The 23,437-nt window shown below is 41.2% G+C and overlaps 1 protein-coding gene across 1 annotated transcript in view; it reads right to left on the reverse strand.

Moving 5' to 3' along the window:
- Nucleotides 1-22,617, reverse strand: part of piwil4.S (piwi-like RNA-mediated gene silencing 4 S homeolog) — an 81,211-nt gene extending 58,594 nt beyond the window's left edge. The window contains exons 1-4 of the mRNA XM_041584577.1: nt 22,513-22,617; nt 17,010-17,104; nt 16,615-16,699; nt 5,583-5,708 (exon numbers count right to left, since the gene is read on the reverse strand). Of these exons, the coding sequence (XP_041440511.1) occupies nt 5,583-5,708; nt 16,615-16,699; nt 17,010-17,099 (301 nt within the window). The 5' untranslated portion in view covers nt 17,100-17,104; nt 22,513-22,617. The remainder of the gene's footprint in view (nt 1-5,582; nt 5,709-16,614; nt 16,700-17,009; nt 17,105-22,512) is intronic.
- Nucleotides 22,618-23,437: the final 820 nt, after the last annotated feature.

Here is a 23,437-nt window from a genome sequence, read left to right on the forward strand (position 1 = left end):
ATCACAGAAACCCCTAATATACCCAACACAGTTATCTGTTTCTTCAAAAAGTATGAATAAATGCTATTTTCTATGCTGAAATCCAGCTGTTCTTCTCTTTCTGCATCATTTGAAATCCTGGCAGGGAAGGAGGGACTAAACACTGATGTTACAAATTGTAACAACTTCTCCACAGCTTACAGACAGCATGCAGGAACTACATAACCCACAATGCATTGCACTGTGATGTCCCTTTCCTTATTGAAATCACGTTTGCAGGGAATTGTGGGGTTTGGAGGATGCAGGCGGAGGACAGATGGCTGTTTATACAAAGTAACAGTAGTCATACAGCTCAGCAAAGTAGTCAGACAGATCAGCAGGAGAGAAGGGGGCTAGGCTTAGGGAATTGTCAGAAACCATTACAAATCATGAAAAGTCTGCATATTTTTTAATTTGATGTAATTTGCAAAGTTGCTTGAAATTATGTTTACTTTTCAAAAAGCTAAATTTATGTTTGTGTGTCCTGCTCTTTCTATAAAACAGTGATTGTCTGACGTTTAGTATGGGGACTCATTAGCTCATAATAAGCTTACATACGCTGTATAGATATAATATAATATATACTGTGTATATATATATATATATGTGTATATATATATATATATATATATATATATATATATATATATATATATATATACATACACCCACACACACATTATATATTATAAAGACTTTTAAAGCAATAGCAAATGAATGGGTGTGTAAGGTGCCTGCAATTTTGGGGTAGAGTTGGATTTGAATCCAGCAGGCAGAGGGCAGCCAGACCCCCAAAACAAGTGATTTTTAAATTAACACCAAGGGGCTTTTGTGCCCCACAATGCTCTTGCATCTGGGGTCAAAGTAAATTATCCCTATTGGTGTTTAATTGGAAATGTGATCATGTTGTTTTGAATATCACCCCCATCTCTGATTAAACAAAACGGTCCCCATTTCTGGGACAGAATAAGTGGAGGGTTTAGCAGAATTTTGGTGGGATTCGGTAAGATTGGCGGGGGGGAAGGGTTTCCACAATTACTTTTGAAATATACAGGTATGGGACCTGTTATCCAGAATGCCCGAAACCTGTTTTCTGAATAAGGGATCTTTCTGTAATTTGGATCTCCTTACTTTTAAGACTTCTAAAAAATCAAGTAAACATTAGCATTAACCCAATACAGTTTGCTTCCAATAGGGATTAATTATATCTACGTTGGGATCAAGTACAGGTATTGGATACGTTATCCAGAAACCCATTATCCAGAAAGTTCCGAATTACGGAAAGGCTGTCTTCCATAGACGAGTTTTTTTCCAAATATTCCAAACTTTTAAAAATGATTTCCTTTTTCTGTGTATTCATAAAACAGTACCTTGAACTTGATCCAAACTAAGGTTCTTTATTGGAAGCAAAACCAGCCTTTCGGGTTTATTTGATGTTTACATGGTTTTCTAGTAGACTTAAGTTATAAAGATTCAGAAAGGTAAACACCCCAGGTCCCAAGCATTCTGGATAACAGGTCCCATACCTGTAGAAGGTACTGAGAAAAAGGAAATTATTTTTTAAAATTAGAATCATTTGATTAAATTGGAGTCTGGGAGATGGACATCCCATAATTCGGGGATTTCTGGATAATTGGTTTCCACATAACAGATCCCATACCTGTACTTGGTAGGATGTAAGAAGATGAATTGTGGATGGGCACAGGATAGAGTTTAGAACAGGCTGGCCAGGGGGTAGGATTGGGGAGGATCAGGGTGGATTAGGGCATAACTGGGAAATCTCCTACTTTAAACCAAAGACGACCCATGCAGGTAATTAAGCTTTTAGGAATATCTTTTGGAAGCATTTAAAGTTCATTTTCCTATCATTAATACAGCGACTGCACGCCCTATGAACATTGATTTGTGCCTGTTACTAGTCTTTATTATCCCCGGAACTCGGCAGCAGAGAAGTAATGTTTTAATAACCAGTGAAGCATTATTAATGGTGTCAAAATCATCATCATCATCAAAAAAATACCTCTAATTTGTGGAGGGAAAGTGTGAATTTTATGAGAACAAAATCCATAAGACATAAAAAGAAAATCCTTCAGCAATTATCCCTTACTTTGCCTGGTAATGATCATTTTGGATAATCAGGAATCATTATTCTGGTTCCATTGTCATGTCACTGTGCCTCAGAGAACCCAACGGAGCTTTTATCCTGCCACTTCCAAATTAATCTGAAAATTGCGCAGGCAATTTATTCACCTTCTTTAAGACAGATGTGTAATAATGTGAAATACTGCCGAACAGACCAGACCGCATTTAGAAATTTAGACCACTCTGGATTCAGTCCCCTTCTTACATCAGTATTAGTGGTTCTGTGTATAGGAATGCTGCTCCCACCAAAATCAGCAAGACAAAAGTGGAAAATGGACCGCACATATACGAAAATTTAAAAATGTATTTTATTTGTGGCTATTAAAAGAACGCAAGGACAAGTAGACACGTCACCCGACGCATTTCGGACAGAAACAGTCAGGTGATTTTATTGTGTTGTATTTATTACGGCTTTGATCTTCAAAGCCGTAATAAATACAAAACAATAAAATCACATGACTGTTTCTGTCCGGTCCTGACTGTCTGAAACGCGTCAGGTGATGTGTCTACTTGTCCTCATGTTCTTTTAATGCCAAACAGAGCTGACTGTTAAAATAAAAACACAATTTAAAACTGGTACTAATTAGTGTATTGCATCAAATAAACTGATGATTTGGCTAGATCTATCAAATCAGTACTCCATGCCTATACTTAAGCCAAGAGTGATTAGCAAGCTGTCCAGAAGGAAACCTACTGATATAATTCTTGCTATGGTGTCTTCCATTCCTTCGAATGATTTGAAATCTCTAGTATTGAAACCCCCTCATGGACCTCAAAACAGGTTTTATTTTTAATATTTAATTTTGAAATCTGACATTGAGGTTGGAAATGTTGTTAGTTTCCCTGGTGACCTTAGTTATGTGACTTGTGATCTGATAAACGTCACTCTTTATTGCTGCACTGAAAGTTGGACTGATATTACCCTACTGCCTCCCCATCAGCCCATCAGCTCATTCCTGTATACCTCTGCATTATGGACGGGATTTACTCTGCAGCCCTGGGCCAAGGCAGTTTTTATAGTGAGTTTCTTTTTGTATTTTTGTTTGTCATCTGTTTTCAATGGATTTCAAGCCTTTTTGTGTTTATTATTATGGCAGATGCCTTGTTTTGAGTTTGGGGTCTTCTTCATCTTTTGGTTGGGGTAAGGGGTTTAGGGAGGGTGTGGGCTGTGTACATTTTGGTGGAGAGGAATGGAAGCCAATTTGGACAGAGATAAGACTTTGAAGCTGGCTTTCCATTGAGGGTTGTGGGGAGGAGAGGTGGTCAAAATGGAATGGAGAGGGAGTCTTCTGGTGGTGGGTACCTAAAGTTTATTTAACCTGCCGTTAATTTTGCTATGTTAGTTTAAGAATTGTACTATGTTTTGTTTCTTTATTGTAAGCATTTAAATTTAATAAAAATCCCTATATACACCTGGGATCTGTGGCTGGTGAAGAGTGTTCACAGAATAGGAGACCTGTAGAAATATCTATATTGGGGTAAGGCTGAATTGTCTCTGGGGCTGGTAACATTTTCAGGGACCCCCAAGGGGGGGGCAGGAACCTTATGATTATATATATATATATATATATATATATATATATATATATATATATATATATATATATATATATATATATATATATATATATATAATACACAAAAGCCATGAATAGCCTGTAGATTATATCCTTTCTGATGTCATCAGTTATAAATGTTGAGTTCTGATGTCATTTCTGTCACATGACTCGCTGAAACGTGTGTATTGGCAGTGTCGGACTGGCCCACCAGGATACCAGGAAAAGTCCCGGTGGGCCCAGGTGTCAGTGGGCCCTCATGCTGCTAAACATTTGGCCTATTTCATGGCTTTTCCCAAATTCTATGAGAACAAAGAGGCTAAATAGATGGAATAATAGATTATAGTATGAAAAAGAAAGAGACTAGGAGAATAGAGGTTGAGTGAGGAGAGGAAGAATAATAGTACTGAGAGTGGGGCCCTGGTCTAAGATTAATTGGTGGGCCCCTAGTCAAAGGTTTTTGAGTGGGCCCCTGGTATCCCAGTCCGACACTGTGTATTGGTATGGTCATGAAACTCCTCGGTGACTTATAATATCATTATAATTTATGAGAGGGGGTATTTTATTCACTATATATATATATATATATATATATTACATCTTTTGTACTTTAAATACATGTATAGTAGATACTGATCTTACAAAGGATAAAGCAACTTTTATTTCATTTTCCAGCCCCACCTCCTAGAAGGGGGTCTTATTGTAACCTGTGCTCTACTGTAGAATAGATGGAGAGACATTTAAAAGACCCAGGTTACCCATGGCTCTTTATTTCCTATTCCCTTCTGAAGAAATAACAAGGACTGGGTAAGTGCACCCGAGGAAATGCCTTTTGAAAATAACTATTTTGGATGCTTAGAATGGTCTGGCCACATGGCTCAGCAATTAAGACAGCAGGATGCCGGGGTTTGCAAAAGGTACAGGCAGCGGGAAGATATTGCTTATTATGCTGTTTTTTACATTATTACTGTGACCTCTGGACTATGCTCATTTAAAGAGTTTTTATCTGTCAAAGGCAGGGAACAACATTCACAGCAAAACAAATGCATGTTCCTCTGGTTTGGCTCTTGTTGACCTCAGTATAAATAAAAGGAGTGCAAATAGAAGCTGAAGAATAAGCTTTTTAAAATAGAGCACGGCTTTATTATTGATGCATTTGGAAGGGTGACGCGATCAGTTAAAGGGCCGCAACACGATTTATCATAGGGCTTCAGAAATGGTAATAGTGAGGTCACATGACTCACTGACGTATTATAAAAAAATAATGTGCGCCCTACTTTAAAATGCATTCCATGACCTGTATAATCCTGCAGACTTGTGTCCCCTCTCTAATCCTCATATCCTTATATGTTATAATGGGGAATGTGCTTAGAATAAGACATAGTTTCCCAATCTAGGGCTTGCCACCCGGCCAGTATTTTACTGGCCTAACCGGTAAACAGCTGCCAAGGCTGGAGGGCAGTATTACAAATTTACTGGCAAGGTATATATATTAAGTTATTTAGAAAAGTTTTCTTTCTTTTTCAATTTCACTGGACAGGAGTAGAATAAAACATGTTGGTAGGGTTGCCACGTGGCCAGTATTTCACCAGCCTAGCCAGTCAAAGCAAGCCATGGCCAGAATGACAAACTTACAGGTATGATATTAGCCGGTAAATTTGTAAACCCTATTGATCTGCCCCCGGCCCACCCCTGGTCCTCTCAGATCCACCCACACAGGCCTCTCTCAGCTGCTAAAACTTCACAACTGCGTCCCCAAAAAATAAAGACCTTGTCCCGTAATCATCATAACCCTCACGATCTACGTCACCGGCCAGTCGGGCCAGAAGAAAAAGCTGGCAACCCTACATGTTGGAGAGAGGGTACCTGTTTTTTTATCCTTAACGTGAGCCATAGTCTGTCTGGTGTTGATCCCCAAATCTTGTAGGTTCCGGCCATTCCGACGTCCTCTCTCTGCAAGGACATATCTATTCTCTCCAACTGAGATGGTGCCTGCAATGACCAAAAGTGATGATTATAGAGCTCTGTCCTCATGGAGGCCTGAAAGCTGTGTGGGTACATAGTTACATAGTTAAATTGGGTTGAAAAAAGACAAAGTCCATCAAGTTCAACCCCTCCAAATGAAAACCCATCATCCATACACACACCCCTCCCTACTTTTAATTAAAATTCTATATACCCATACCTATACTAACTATAGAGTTTAGTATCACAATAGCCTTGGATATTATGTCTGTCCAAAAAATCATCCAAGCCATTCTTAAAGGCATTAACTGAATCAGCCATCACAACATCACCCGGCAGTGCATTCCACAACCTCACTGTCCTGACTGTGAAGAACCCCCTACGTTGCTTCAAATGAAAGTTCTTTTCTTCTAGTCTAAAGGGGAGGCCTCTGGTACAGTGATCCACTTTATGGGTAAAAAGATCACCTGCTATTTGTCTATAATGTCCTCTAATGTACTTGTAAAGTGTAATCATGTCCCCTCGCAAGCGCCTTTTTTCCAGAGAAAACAACGCCAACCTTGACAGTCTACCCTCATAATTTAAGTCTTCCGTCCCTCTAACCAATTTAGTTGCACTTAGTCTCTGCACTCTCTCCAGCTCATTTATATCCCTCTTAAGGACTGGAGTCCAAAACTGAACTGCATACTCCAGATGAGGCCTCACCAAGGACCTATAAAGAGGCATAATTATGTTTTCATCCCTTGAGTTAATGCCCTTTTTTATGCAAGACAGAACTTTATTTGCTTTAGTAGTCACAGAATGACACTGCCCAGAATTAGACAACGTGTTATCTACAAAGACCCCTAGATCCTTTTCATTTAAGGAAACTCCCAACACACTGCCATTTAGTGTATAACTTGCATTTATATTATTTTTGCCAAAGTGCATAACCTTGCATTTATCAACGTTGAACCTTACGCACCAGTCTTTGTAGACCACAATCTTGCCACCCACCCAGGAGCAGTACACACACCAGAGTCACATAAAGATATAAAATATCTATGATTATATTTACTTATTTACAGAGAGCAAAAAATAAAAAATAATGATGCCATGCTTTTACAGAATCAGCTGTACAGTTTATTCTAGCCTTGGTCCACACGGAGCATTTATTAGCCCAGATGGACAGCTATAAATGCTACACCTACATTTATAAAGGGTCAGCATATGCTGCAGTATTATAACATAAGCAATTTACCAGTAAGAATGCAATGAAAGCACTGGGACATAAGGGGAATTCAGTGCACTGACCACCAAGTCCCTATGAAGCAACACATAAATATACTAGCTGACATGGCTATGATGGGTTTAGCAAATTCTCACCTTCATTTTTTTTATTAATGAAAATTAAGTGCTAATTAGTGACTCAATAGACTTTAAAAGGCAACAGAACATCATTTTGGTGTCTGTAATTTACTCAGGGACAACTAAGGCCATTGAAAGTCCTGGCATGGCATTTGCTTCTCGTGAAGAGTGTACAGGCAGACCTGCAAAAAACCACAACTATTTTCCTTAGTTGGGCCCCAAAGTGAATTATACGGGTTCCTGTTGAATCTATTAACCCTTGTCCACCTGTACTTCCCTCTTCCCTTCCTCTCTTTCCTTACATCATCTCCTCTTCTTCTAACATCATCTCATTCTCCCTAATCCCAACACTTCTCTCGTACAGTTCTTCTTATTGCTCTCAACCTCATTCCTTCCTTTTCTATACATCTAACATCTATTTATTCATGTCCCTTCTATTTCACACACTATATTTTTCTTCTTTTTGCTCCCTTGACTACATAGCTCTCTCAGAATAAAATCAGCCACTAGTCCAATCCATCATGGGGCCCCTGGTGCACTACTTGTACAGGGCCCTAGACGGCTAACTTGGTTTCTGATGGTGACTGTAAATGGTGGACATGAGGCTCCGTCAGTGTCCCAGGTTTAGAGAGAAATGCCATGGTTCTGGCTGGGAATTAAGTAGTTAGTTCCACAGAAGCTTGGGCCACCATCAATTGTCCTAGTAAGCACCGGATTGTAGTAGAGCAGGCACTCAAAGACCAATCTTCCAGACAGACAAACAATTAGTATCTCACAAACATTTCGTATCTCAGACATTTAATCGTGGGCCTATAGGTGCTCTTTAAATAAAAACCTGTCACTCGTCCAAAGCACAGCCTATTGTGTGCTCCCCCTATGTCTTGGGGGCTTGGGATTGATTCCTAGCAACCTTGGTAAATACATGAGCAGCAGAGCTAGAATTCGTTGTATGTTTGAGTACCGTATATACTCGAGTATAAGCCGTCCCGAGTATAAGCCGAGGTACCTAATTTTACCTCCAAAAACTGGGAAAGCTTATTGACTCGAGTATACGCCTAGGGTGAGAAATGCAGCAGCTTCTGGTAAGTTTCAATCAAAAAATTGAGGATTTCTGCTCCCATTGGAGGTTCCGGCGTCTCTTTTTTGGATGCCGGCGACCATTCTTGGACGCTGGCGAATATTCTTGGAGACTACTCTTAGGCGCCGGCAACTATTCTTAGGTGCTGGCGACTATTCTTGGACGCCGGCGACCGTTTTTGCGCTTGACCCGAGTATAAGCCGAGGTAGAGTTTTTCAGCATATTTTGGGGGCTGAAAAACTCGGCTTATACTCGAGTATATACGGTAATCCCATATAAAGGACAGTGTGACAAATACACATACACACATTTATATTTATATATATATGTAATTACAAAGGCAATACCCTGCATTCTCTACTACATAAAGTTTTGCACAGAAACAAACTGTGCAAAGAATCCTGCAGTTATAATTTATTTGCTAGAAGAATGCATTTCAATTATATTTTGATATAACACTGTTCTGACGGGAAAATCCATTTCCTTCTCCGATCCCTCCAGGCAATAAACAACAGCTATATTTATATGACAGTCTTGTCCCAAGATGAATCAATGATGAATGGTATTTCCTTGCTAGGATTCTGTAGCAATATCGGTTGGGTACATATCACACAGTTCCGTAGATGCAGGGCCGGCAACAAAATACACCAAGAAATATTTATCCAACAGAAGTGGAACAATTCTTCTTACAATTAAAGGGGCAGTTCCCCTTAATATGTACATTTAAATAATTTGCAAGTATCCAGAGCTTTGGGTATGGTGGATTAATCCAGGGTGAAGGCCAATTAATCAGTCAGACCTGAATAACATTTAAAGTAGGTACAGTAGGTCCTCGATATTCATGGAAGTCCATTTTAAAGGGGGTGAACACATGCAATTTTTAACTGATACTGTATTCTTTTTATATGACTGTAAACCTTTTAGACTGGGCCCTGACTAACTGCTGAACCTAAAACTGGCTTGAGCTAAAAAATTCTGGAAGCCAGTGCCATTTCAGTCTAGCGGCAAACTCAGATCTTGCCTTAGATGCCAAAAGCCCCCTTAGTGACTTTAGTGTAGGAATGTGGATATTTATAGCCACCCCCAGTGCTTGTCCTGACTACTGATACCACTGAAACATTGCATTACCTCCCAACATTTGAAATTATCTAAAGGGGGACAAAAACATCATCTCAAAAACCCATTTTTTGACCACACCCCCTACTAACCATGTCCGTTTTACAAAATTTGGCAGGTTATGAAAGTTTGAACACATTTCTGGGAATTTTAGAGTCATGTTTTATGTGTTATAACAGTTTTGCTAATGGAGCAGAAATCGTTTAAGCCGTGAGTCACAGTTTCCCAAGAGACCTGCTTATCTTAAATAGTTACAATTGTTTCTTTGCTCGTCTTAAATTATTACAAATGTATCGAAGTGCAGCTGCTCAGTGTTCTGGGCTCTCTGCCAGAAAGCCTCGTATTTTAATTACGTTTCAGAAACTTTTTCTGGTGTCAGTGCACGAGGTCAAAGCGAAACTCTGGACATTTCAGTAAGGGCAGAGACACACGGTCAGATTCGGGGAGATAAATCCCCCCAAACTGCCTTCCCGCCGGCTAGAATGTAAATCGCTGGCGGGATGGCACTGGGACCGTTTCATTTTCCGAAGTCGCCCGAAGTTTTCTCGTGAGGCAACTTTGAACGTGACTTTGGAAAACTAATCAATCCGAGTGCCATCCTGCTGGCGATTTACATTCTAGCCCGTGGAAAGGCAGTTCGGGGAGATTAGTCGCCTCCAGTGCCAAAAGCCCAAAACATCCTGGAATTGCCCCTGTCCCCATGTGCGTTAGTAAAAAAAAAAAAAAAAAACTTTAAAAAAAAGCTGACCAATGTGCAGCTGAAGCTGATTCCTGACTTGGCCCAACTGTGCATGCTCCCGCCAGCTTCGTGTCAGAAAAGAGATCCAAAGACAATACGAAGTGATGGAAGATGGTGAGTGGGAGCTCCGTTGCACTTCTCTGCATTTAAGAGCCAGATTTTTAAAGGTTTCTTTTTTTACTAATGCACATTGCAGGGAGGGAGAGGGGGCAATGCCAGGAAGTTTTGGTACGGGGGAGGGGTTTAGTTCTCCTTTAATTTAATTTAGTTCTCACCCATTCCAATTAGAAGAAAAGAGGTTCCAGCTAAATATTGGGAAGGGGTTTGTTACAGTGAGAGCTGTGAAGATGTGGAATTGTCTCCCTGAATCAGTGGTACAGGCTGATACATTAGATAGGTATAAGAAGGGGTTGGATGGTGTTTAGCAAGTGAGGGAATACAGGGTTATGGGAGATAGCTCATAGTACAAGTTGATCCAGGGACTAGTCTGATTTTGGAGTCAGGAAGGAATTTTCTCCCTCTGAGGCAAATTGGAGAGGCTTCAAATGGAGTTTTTTGCCTTCCTTTGGATCAACTGGCAGTTAAGCAGGTTATATATAGACCTAAAAGGTTGAACTTGATGGACGTGTGTCTTCTTTCAACCAAACTTTCTATGTTACTATGTAAAGAAGTAATTTATGATTGCAAGTTCAGTGTGAAAGTGCAATTCTGGACACAAATTGCCATGTTTTTTCTGCTGTATGGGGAGCTGCTTCTGATTTGTCACACAATTGCACTTGCACATGGCTGCGTAGGAGGCAACATTGTTGGGACTGCATCACTTACAGCTCTCAGTGTTAAAATGATGCTAGCATTTAATTATTTTGGGGCAAGTCTGTTGCGCCTATTGACACATCCCTCTCTGGGAAGCCTGGAATTACTGACACCCTTGTGTAAACAGGCAAACTTGTGCGAGATTCTGCAGCCGAGGCCGGATGAAGGCAAAGACACTTGGCACAACTATATGGAAGTGCATGGAGCCCATTTGCACAAACGTATTTCTAATAAATGGCGACAACAAGCTCAACATTTGCCTCCATTGCGGCACGACTGCAGTTTAAGTATTTTACAAATGACCCCTTTAGTTAGAGGGGAGCTGACCCTTGCTACATTGCTTTATATTCATACATAACTTTAAATTCATTGAAATGATGAATTAAAGGAGTGGGTCACCTTTAAGCTAACTTTTAGTATGTTATAGAATGTCCAATTTCAATTGGTCTTCATTATTTATTTTTTATCGTTTTTAAATTATTTACCTTTTTCTTCTGATTATTTATAAATGTCAAATGGGGGTCACTGACCCCAGGGACGGAACTAGGGGTAGGCAGAAGAGGCAGCTACCTAGGGCGCAATGATAGGGAGGCGCTGGGAAGCTACCTCTAAAATTGTCTTCTGCCTACCCCTAGTCCGCACCCCTCAGTCTTACTCCCCTTCCTTCCCTCTGTCATCCATCCCTCCCTCCTGTCACCCTCCTATTGCAACTTTTATTAAGTTTCATTCAGGCCTCTCCTATTCGTGTTCCAGTCTCTTATTCAAATCAATGCATGGTTGCTAAGGGAATTTGGACCATAGCAAATGGCTAATATTGCAAACTGGAGAGCGGCTGAATAAAAAACAAAATAACTCAATAACCATAAATTATAAAAAATGAAAACCAATTGCAAATGATCTCAGGGTCCCACTCTCTACGTCATACTTAAGTTGAATGCAAAGGTGAACAACCCCTTTAAGGTGTATTAAAAAGTTGCTTGGAATTATATTTTCATACTCATTATTCAAAAAGGATTAGTTGCAAAATGTGGCACAACTGAAACACATTGTTACAAAAAAATTACATTTCTCCTAAATTCAAATAATAGTAATAATAATAATGTGAACTAAAGGATTTGGAAAAGGGTTTCCCAACAAAAGATACCCAGATAATACACTTGGTTTCTGTGCCACGAGTGTTTTTCTTTGCCTGTGTAGCACAGCCCTGTGATGCTGGAATATTAAATACAGATATCTCAGTGTTGTGCCTCTCCTCTCTCATCCAAAGCGGGGAAGACTGTCGAGCAGACAGAAACCCTGAAGGAACAGTATAATCAATGTAAGCAAAATGGGGTTACTTCTGCTTGCAAACAAAGAGCAGTGTTAAGTGATGTTTAGGGAATTGATTTACTTTTATGCAGTAGATTATATCATCCCTTTGATGCTTCATTGAGACAGTCTGAGTTCCAAGGTATAAACACACAGGAAAATAAAATATACATATTTATACTGGCAAAAATGGCACTGGGCACAGGGTCTGACTGGCGCATATGGGGCCCAGTGGTAGTTAACAGGGGCCCCCTCCCAACCTCCAAACACACCGCATGCATGCACTCAAGATGCACCGCATTCATGCGCAAACTCGCAAAAGACACAGTGAACGGATGCTCTGATGGTCACCGATGCTAGCGGGGGACCCAGCGGGTTTTTTCCTGGTTTCCTGCAGGTCCAGTCCGACCCTGCTGGGGCAAGTCTAGACACAGCCAAATCCATCCTTTTACCAGCCCTTGTTATATATCTCATGTGTATCTGCCCCAAATTAACTTTCTGAGCTGCACTGTACATACATATTGGCTAGGCATATTAATAAAGGACAAATCAAATCAAATCAAATTCACTGGGGGGTGCCAATGTGGGCCAATGCTCCTCTTCACTCATAAGGACAATCACCGGGGTACTGTCCTGTTAGTGCCGTGCCACCATCTCTGCCAATGACCCTGCGATTAGTGATGGGCAAACAAATTCTCCAGGCAGTAATTTGCGGCAAATTTACGCGTTTCGCCGCCAGCGAATTAATTTGTAAAAAATTGTCTTGCGTCAAAATTATTCGGACACCCATTTACTTTAATGCATTTGGATTAAATAGTCTCGCGTATAAACATTGACACTCGCGTCAAAATTCTTTTGACGCCCATTGACTTCAATGCATTTTGCGAATTTTTTGCCGTTTCGCACAGATTCGCCTATCACTATCTGCGATCCTCTCCACTGTCCCAGGACAGCCCACATGTGCAGTAGAACCAGAACGTTAACGTTATCCAGGAAAGTGCAGATGATTGCTGGGACATCAGCAAAGATGGTGGTAAGACACTCTATGGATATTACCCCAGGCAGGTGCACTTTTCAGCAAATAAGAGAGCAAGCCTAGGGTCTAAAGTAAGTGATTATATTCATATGGGCACCCCTATGTAAATTTGAGTTGACTTGTCCTTTAAACATTACTGTATAGTTGAGCATTCTTCTTTCGGGCTAATATTTAGATACATTTTGCAACTTTAATGCAGTTGTTGGATCTGTGATGCACTTCCAGGAACAGCAAAGTACCCTAGTATTTAGAGAATGTAGTATGTATTCTCATATATTTGGTCAAAAGATAACAGACAAGCCAAGCTTCTCTCAACAGGTTTCTTCTGATCAAGTCTTCTCTAAATGTTCTCCACCATTTTGTTCTGCACCCCACGACACACTTGGGTCAACACTTCTTCTCTTCTTGCTCCCCAGCCAACCTTGGGTTCCTCCCAAACAGCTCTAGCCTTTCTGTGATTGGTGCTCAGTCAGCCATGTCAACACATCAGTGGCCTCCAGTAGCAGTCACCAGGGTCCCACCACCCTACACTAGAGGACCACTTCCCCGAAGTAAGTGTGGGGAACTTGGACAACTCCTCACATATGCTACTGCTTTAAATACTCCTTGGTATTATAAGTATGGGACCTGTTATCCAGAATACTCACGGATCTGTTGTTTTCCAGATAATGGATCTTTCTGTAATTTAGATCTACATACCTTAATTCTATTAAAAAATAATTTTAATAGTAATTAAACCCAATAAGATTGTTTAGCCCTCAATAAGGATTAATTCTATCTTAGTTAGGATCAAGTACAAGCTACTGTTTTATTATTACAGAGAAAAAGAAAATCATTTTTAAAAATCAAAATTATTTGATTAAAATGGAGACTATGGGAGACTGCCTTCCTGTATGTAGCACACCCTTGAGTGTACTTTTGCTGTGTATTAAGGCGATGTGTGACCAGGTTAAAACTGCTTGTAGTATGCCCAGACCCCCAGTGTAACCGTGCAACTCCCTGCGGTGTGGATAAATGCAGCAGGATATTCAGCCAGTTCCTTTGCAGTAAACTATAACTGGTTTATTTACAGAGAACAGTGGCAAGGTAGTAGTTCACAAGCACTTTGATGTTCACAGCAGTCATAGAATAGCTTCAAACAGCAATATTCCCTCCAGGGGGTACAAGGTACAGCAGACGGGCTAATATTCAATATGTATCAAAGTTACAGCAACAACAGACTTGGGGAATAGTTACCGCTCTCACTCGGCACTTTCCCTCTGGTGAACACTAAGGCTTGGGTTTCTCAGCCTGGGGTCTTGTATCTTGGCACCGGACTTGGTCCTCACCCACTGTATTCAGCCTGGGGTCTTTGGTCTTGGTACCCTTTCTGGTCCTCAACTCACCCACTGTAGTCCCTGCTCTAGTGGTTCAAATACCACAGGGTCCTAACCCCACTATTTCTCCTCCTTGGAGCCACATCTGCTCACTAGCTACCCTGTGCTGACTCTCACTCCTAGAGTGACTATTACTGTATTCACTATCACTAACTCACACTTAACTAACTTCACCGGCAAACCTGGACCTGTAGTACCTCACAGTGAGGCAAAGTCCCAGGACAGACCCAGTCCGCATGGTGCTAAACCCCTTTATATTGACAAACAGTGCCATCTAGTGGACAATCTCCGTGAACTAATTTGGACCCAGCAAGGGACATAGCTGCCTGAGTTAACTAAAGGACCCTTAGGTGTCCAAATACTAAAGGGGAACTGCCTGCATAATTTAACCCAAATCTCAGGGTCCCTACACGTAATTTAGAACTCTCTATATAATGGGTTTCCAGATAATACCTAAACACAACTTGTTTCTATTCAGCACACAACCTACACAAATTCAGTCCATCTAGATGGGCCTTTATGGTTCTGCTCTGTTTCCTTTGAGAACCGGTTTGAATGTTTTTAATGGAACAGATATACGGAGCTCAGTACATAACGAAACACTTCAAGGTTGTTTATCCTTGCCTGCTTTTTATATTACAGCGACACGTGTAAATCAAATACTGCAATGATCTGTCTGCCGGTGGGACTCCTGACAGCTCCGGTATATAACTCGCATCATAAACTGGAAACTGATCTCATAAAACAATGGACGCCTCTCCACGGTTTGCTTCTTCGCTAAATGATACCTCCGTACAGATAATAATCACCTCTGGTAGCTTCTTTTTTTACAGGCCTGTCTCTCCAAAACAATAGCAAATAATGGAGTAAGAGAACATGGGATCCCCAGGAGATGCAGAAAGACTTTGTCCCTGTATTAATACATGTTCACGAAAATTTCTTGTGCATGAAAAGACTGCGAAAATTGTGAAAACCTGCAACATTTTCAATTTGACGCCCGAAATCCTGAAATCTTGGGATTATTGAACTAAACCCAGCGCAGATAAGAATATGTTCAAAATGTCAAGGCGACATCTGCCATTGACTTCTACATGATCTCGACAGGTCTGAGATGGAGTACTTTTTTATTCAGGCTTTTAACACCATCAGGGTTTAATAAATATCAGTTTTTTTCTACGAAAAAAATCGTGTTTTTTTCCCTTTTAAAGTCTGACCACAAAAAAAAAAATCGGATTTTAAAGGATAAGTAAACCTTTAAAATAAGTAAATGTAAAATGGATGAGGGTGTTATTCTAAGCACGTTTGCCATTTACATTCATTATTTTTTTATTCCAAGGTATTAAGGGATACATGAACTGTTAATATGAATGAATTTTGTTATAACAGCTCCACCTGCTGGTCATTTTCCCACCAGTCTGACCACCAAGTAGTCAAGGAAGTTGTCAGGAGAAAGAAAGAGGCTGCTCTGATGTTCTTTTGCTTAGGAAAGATTTAAGAAAGGTTTCAAATATTTTTCCTAAGTAGAACAACATCAGAGCAGCCTCTTTCTTTCTCCTGACAACTTCCTTGACTACTTGGTGGTCAGACTGGTGGGAAACTGACCAGCAGGTGGCGCTGTTGTAACAAAATTCATTCATATTAACAGTACATGTATCCCTTAATATCTTGGAATAAAAATAAAATAAATAATGAATGACAAAATTGCTTAAAACAGCACTCTCATCAATTTTACATTCATTTATTTTAAAGGTTTACTTTAATAAATAACCCCCATAATGTCAATTGCCTCTAACATTGCCCAGGGGAAGACTATGATGATTAAATGTGGCCATACACGGGCCGATAAAAGCTGCCGACAGACCATGTCGGCAGCTTATTGGCCCTTGCATGGGGCCCCTGACGGGCTTCACCGATCGAGATCAGATGGGACGAAAAATCCCGTTGGATCGCGGGCGCATCTATTCGTTGATGCAGTCCCGCGACCCGACCGCCGGATCAGCATATCGGAGAGAGATCCGCTCGACATCGCCAAACGAGCGGATCTCTCAGTGTATGACCACCTTTAGGCCCTTATTTCACCCATCTATGAACTGAATAACATTGATAGAAGGAATACATACACATTCCATTGTCTCTTTCGCTGCCATTGCCTCTGCCGATTCCCTGTAGATCTTTGAAGCCGCCTGAGACAGAACCAGGACTGCCCTGTCATAATGGAAAGAATGAAATGCACAACTATTAATAATAGGCCATTGCCTTACTAATATATACACAGAGCAGAGCCAAGTAACCAGCAATATCCTCCCCACGCCGTATGTGTAAATACAGATACACAGCAGTGTTTACTATGGGCTCATAAACCTCCAATATTTACTGTCTAATTAGAGGAAACCAATAAACGTTAAACACTATCTACTGACCGGGCACATTTCTCCTTCGATAAGATGTCGCCGTAATCCTGTTTTTGGCCCAGTACATTGTAACAATAAATTAAATGTGGGAGACAAAGAGTTACCATTTTTGACGTCTGGCCAAGGGAATCACGGGACAAGCCTGGCTCTTTGTTCTTCAGAGAGAAGTCAGCTGGCTTTTCCTGGAGAGCCATTTATCCTTTAACACAAATAAAAAAATATTTCTTAAAAAAAAAAGTCTGTTGTGGGGTAAAATATCTAAAACTTTGCCCCAGGTCTAATAAACCTCAATTTTTGCTCTATTATACTCATCCCGATGTCACTTTTATTGCACCCTACTTTTCTTGCCTGACATACTCAGCAGTGCCGTCCAATGGAATGTCACGTAGACATGAAGTCACAGGGCCTACAGTGTAAGGCGGTGGTTGTCAGACCTTTCAGTCCACAACCAGTTTGGAGTAGGGTTGCCACCTGTCCAGATTTCACCCAGACAGCTCCGTATTTGGTAGAACCTTCCTGTCCCGATTTCTAAATTAGGAAATCCAGACAGAACATTGAAAATAATAGCAAAAAAATGAAAAACCAATGCCTTAATCAAATTTGGGGTGCTCCCAAATTTATTGTAGTGCTCCAGACACGTGAGTCATGATGACTCACGTGTCTGGAGCACTACAATAAATTTGGGAACACCCCACATTTGATCAAGTTATTGGCTTTTCATTATTTTGCTATACGTATAACTGGCGGTGGAGGAGGCCAGTCCCATTACCTTTCCCCATTACCTTGTATTTTTGCACATACATTGAAAATAATAACATGACGATCAGCCAATCACTGATGGTAACGTCATCAGTCCCACCCCTGATGTCACCGTTCTCGTCTCCAACATCATCCACCTCGTCCCCATCATCACTTGCCCCACCCCTCCTCCGTTGTCATAGGCCCAACCCCTGTCTGTTTTCCGGCCCCAGAAAAGGTGGCAACCCTAGTTTGGAGGTCCAACCTTTGGTCAGGGCCCCCTTATCTGATAATGGTTACTAATATGAGAAAATACGGGTGAATCAGAATACACGCATATGTAGGGCAGCAACGGCTGGACCTTCAAGTTGGGCTTTCAGGTATATCTAGCAGAGCAACTACTATAACTACTAAATGACCTAGCAGGGCACTATAAGCAGGGCTCTCCATAATATGCTGGCATTATATAAAGTATATAATTCCAGGATACTGGCTCGCATGTAATCATGTAAACCCTCCTCCCAGGACTCCTGTTGCTCTGGGGCCCCCCAGAGCAACAGGCTGTGATGTAGAGGGGCAGGGCCATGATGTGGCTGGGCGGGTGTGTGACATCAAGGGGCAGGACTATGACACAGCGATTGGCAATATTTGGAAAACCGGGTAGGAAGTTTTGACCCGGGCAGCCAAAATACCGGGCTGTCCGGGTCAAAACCGGACAGGTGGCAACCCTACTGCTGACTCTATAGTTATTCTTCTGGGGACAGAACTGCTACTCTCTACTCTAAACCAGAAGACCATGAATTAGAAATTTGGTAACAAGGCAAGTAAAGGTGGGAATACACTTTACGAAACATTCATGTTACCCAATTTGGCCACCAACATACTGTACATAAACTGCCCAACATACACCTTGAAGATATTTGGCCCAATATTGTACAGAGACAAGCAAGCTGCCTTATCAAGATGCTAACACTAGTTATTGTTATTGCTACTTTGTATTACTCGTCTTTCTAATCAGGGCCACTGCTATTCATATTCCAGCCTCTTACTCAATTTACTGCACTGTTGCTAGGGCAATGTGGACCCTAGCAACCAGATTGCTAAAAGTGCAAACTGGAGAGCTGCTACATAAAAAGCTAAATAACTCAAATAGTAAAAAATGAAAACCTCTCAGAATATCACTCTCTATATCACACTTAGGGGGTTATTTATCAAAGTCCGATTTTATCTTAACATTTTCTGCTGCAAACTCCGATCAAATCCGCTCAGGTTTTTTACCCTTATTTATTATTACAATTTCCAGAAAATTTCCTTTGCAGGAAAAAATCTGATTTTATGATTTTTTTGGATTTTGCACCCGAAAACTCTGAATTCTTGTGTTTTTTGCCTGAAAACTCCATAAACGTTAGGGTATTGCACAAAACCCAGCGCACATCAAAAAATGATTGAGACTTCTCTCATTGACTTATATGCAACCTCGACAGGTCTGAGATGCCGGATTTTCAGATTTTCCATCCTCTGGGTTTATTAAATTCTGAAAAATTCTGGATTTTTTCTTTCACTAAAAACGTGGATTTTATATTAAAAAAAAAACAAGAATTTTTCGGATTTTTGGCATTTGGAGTTTAGTAAATAACCCCCTTTAAATGAATTAGGGATGCACCGAATCCACTTTTTTGGATTTGGCCGAACCCCCGAATCCTTCATGAAAGATTTGGCGGAATACCGAACCGAATCCGAATTTGCATATGCAAATTAGGGCTGGGTAGGGGAAAACTGTTTTACTTCCTTGTTTTGTGACAAAAAGTCACGTGATTTCCCTCCCGCCCTAATTTGCATATGCAAATTCGGATTTGTTTCGGCCAGGCAGAAGGATTCGGCTGAATCCGAAACCTCCTGAAAAAGGCTGAATCCTGGATTCGATGCACCCCTAAAATTAATTGAACAACCCCTTTAACAGATTAGTCTGCTCCTTCGCACATACACAATGTGTCACCCTGGGGTGCCAAGTGGCAGTTCTAGTGTTTGCACCCGCATGCCCATAAGGCTACCAGATTGCTTGAAAATTCACCTCTAAGAAATGAACACTACTAAAATATATTGCATTTATTTTCAATATAATCCCATTAGCACAGCCCCTGTAGCTGGATTTTACTCATGTGCCTCCAATTATTCACCTTACACCCTCCGTGTTAACTAATCCCCCCATTGAGACTCCCCCTGCCCCTTTCCCAACTGCATTGGTGCCTACCCCTAAAAATCCCTGTGCCCCCTGTGCTGACTCTATGACTGCAGAGTTGTTCAGTGGGATCCAAGTGGGATCTGGGAAGATAAATTAAAAACCTGGTGTGGGGGGGGGTTTCTTCTGCAGCAACGTGTTTCTGTAACACTTCATTCTCTCTCTGACTGCTCATTACTCTCATTTTATTCCCGAATCCCCTACTTTTTTCACTCCCCTGCACATTTATGGATTGTGATAAATGATATTGTATTTATCATCATCATAAACAAATAATAGCGACTGTGTGTAATGTTTATGGGCAGCGACTAAATGTGCCATAAAGTACATAATAAAGAAACAAAGGAATCTGTAATAACATTTCATTTGTTCTTTCCTCCAGATCATTATCACAAATGAGCCCATTATTCCTGCCTCATCCATCTTTTCTGTGTGGGTCTGTGCAGGCTCCTCTGTGTCTTCCCAAAATTATACATTTATTTGTAACTGCAAATCAAACCAGTGTCTGTCTCCTTCTGCACTCTTGGTTCTGACTTTTGAAACAGAAGGCAGGTCACCTTGTATTCTTCTCCACAGGTCTGTCACCTGGATTCTGCTACATTATTTAAGCAGTCGGAACCATCAGTGATGATAGCCAGTGATGGGTGAATTTGCCCTGTTTTGCTTTGCCGAAAATTTTGCAAATTTCCCACGAAATTCGGGAAACTGTGAAAAAGTAGCGAAAAGCGAGTTTTGACGTCAATTAGACATTTCTAAATCGAAATTGCAGCGAAAATGTTTGCGGGTGTCAAAATGTTTCTGCCGCCGACGACAATTCTGACGCCAGCCACCGGAATTGGCATCTGAAAAATTTTGACGCCCGCAAAAATTCGCACCAATTTCGAGAATTTATTCCCAGTGTTTCGTTGTGAATTTGGGCCTGGGGAATAAATTCCCCCATAACTAATAAAAGCAAAAGTCAGATAGTGCTTAGCAAAAAATAATTATTTGGGTCGACATCCCATTTTATGGCAAAGAACCCTTTAAAGCCACACACCTTGAGAAACTGCTTTGGAAATTTCTACAAAGGAGCAGATTTCTTTCTGATTTAACTGGGTGCAGGTGCAATTATATTAGAATTCCGGGAGAAAATTCTCCATTGGCAAAAGACATGACGATTTCCATCCAAAAATGGCACTTCACACTGCATCTCATTTGTAAATGTCTTTTCATGGCTCTGTAAGTGCAAGTATCATACAGTTACAGTATATGGATGGGTCTGGGTCTGATTGTACTTCCATCATATGGTTCTAGTCATTATATTATAATAAAATATAATTTTGCTTAATTGCTTGGCTCTGGGCACAATACTTGCTTAGTTCTACTGAACAATAACTTTCATATAGAGATAACTGAACCTCAGTGATACACGGGATTTCCTTGTTATACTGAGTAGTAATGGGTGAATAAATTCGCCAGGCGCGAAACTCCCGCGAAAATTCGGCCGGCGTCCAAAAAGATTTGGACGCACGTCAGAAAAGTCGCTTGCGCTAAAACCGCAGCGTGTCAACATTATTCGGATGCCCATGGACTTTAAAACCGGCGTCAAAATTGACGAAAATTGACGTGGGCATCAAAATTCGAGTTTTGCCAATTTTTCATGGAAAATTCCCGAATTTTTCAGCGAAGCAAAACGGGAGAAATTCGCCCATCACTAATACTGAGTCAGGGAAAGTTGCACATCCTTAATTTAAACATTCCTACTCAGACTGGGGCCCCAACCTTCCTGTAATGCTTTGCCCTCCCCTCCTTAACTATTGCCCTGCCTAAATGTAATAATTCATACTGGTATGGGACCTGTTATCCAGAATGGTCGGGAAATGGGGTTTTCCGTATAACATATATTTTTGTAATTTGGATCTTCATACCATAAGTAGTGATGGGTGAAACGCATTGAGGTCAAGTCAATTTTGATGCCCGCGACAATTTTTATACGCACACCTTTTTTGTCCAAATGCATTAAAGTCAATGGGTGTCCGAATAATTTTTATGCGCAGCAATTTCTATGTGCGTGACTATTCTGACAGGCGCCCAGATTTATTCGCTGGCGGCGAAAAGCGGAAATTCGCCTTGAATTTATTCGCCCATCACTAACTACAATATCATGTAAATTCTCTTAAATGAAGACAAGGACCAGTCACCCAAAAAAGGGCCCTTAATCACATAGATAGGATGCGTTATATAAAAGACAAGCAATTGCGCAGTTACCTGCAGCAGAACCTCAACGCGGAGCCGACCACACCCTCCCCCGCGGAATTTATACACGTTGTACTTAGCGCCCTCTACATCCGCACCTTTCCTAATGCCGCAGCCTTTCCAGGATTTTGCAATTAAACATAGGACACATCCCCCAACACATCCCCGGGGTTATTATATTAAATATGCGCCATTTATCAAAGTGCTCCACATAATAGAGTCTCCGCTTAAGCAAAGGGCAGATTTGTTTCCCCTCCTCCGCCTGCCCATTGCCCTCAAACTACTAAACACCCGCCCTGATAACTCACCGATGTCTCGGGATACTGAGAGCTGCAGTTTAATGGGATCTATTCCCATCCTAATTCTATCCCCCCAGAATAATCACCAAGTCATACCTGCTTCAACGCTTCTCCACTTCAGCACCAGCGTTTGTTACTCCAGCCAAGAAGAGCTCCGCCACTAACCACGCCCACGTCTACGCACTAATTATATACACCCACGCGGTTCCAGGTCACACCCAACGCCCCAACCACGCCCACCTCCGCGTGTAATAAACTAATTAGAGGGCTAAGTAACATAAACGCCCCCTAGAGGCTAATTTGACCAACATTTGAGAATAAAAAAAAGAACATTTTGTGGGAATTTTAATTCCTTGAGGAATTGATGGTGGACTTTGGAACAAGTTTTATTGCATTTTGTGCCAGAGCAGAGGCTGATATATCACAGGGAGTTAGAGGGATGCTTCACCTTTAAAGTAACTTTTATTATGTTATAGAATGGCCAATTCCAGGGTCGGACAGGGCTGGGGGGCTGAAAATACACGGTGGGCCCCGGCTCTTTTGGGGCCCTGCTTGCTTAGACCTGATCCTGCACTCCCTCTCTGGTCGTTATGCTGTTAAAACTTACGAATTGCCGTACCGGCAAAACTTTCGCATACGCACATCCACGCATGCACGCGGGTAGGGGGCGGTGTCAATGACGGCGGCACTGAGTTGTTTTTGGCTGGGGGGCTCGGGGGATGGTGTTGGGGGCCCTGTGAGGCCCTGGGCAGCCCCAGCAACTTTTCAATTGGTTTTCATTTATTTTTTATAGTTTTATAGTTATTTGCCTTTTTCTTCTGACTCTTTGCAGCTTTCAAATGTGGGGTCGCTGACCACCTTCTAAAAAAACAAATGCTCTGTAAGGCTACAAATGTATTGTTATTGTTACTTTTCATTACTGACCCTTCTATTCAGGCCCCTCCTATTCATATTCCAGTCTCTTATTCAAATCCGTGCATGGTTACTAGGGTCATTTGGACCCTAGTTACCAGATTGTTTA

This window comes from Xenopus laevis, chromosome 2S, assembly GCF_017654675.1.
Source record: "Xenopus laevis strain J_2021 chromosome 2S, Xenopus_laevis_v10.1, whole genome shotgun sequence".
Taxonomy (NCBI): Eukaryota; Metazoa; Chordata; class Amphibia; order Anura; family Pipidae; genus Xenopus; species Xenopus laevis.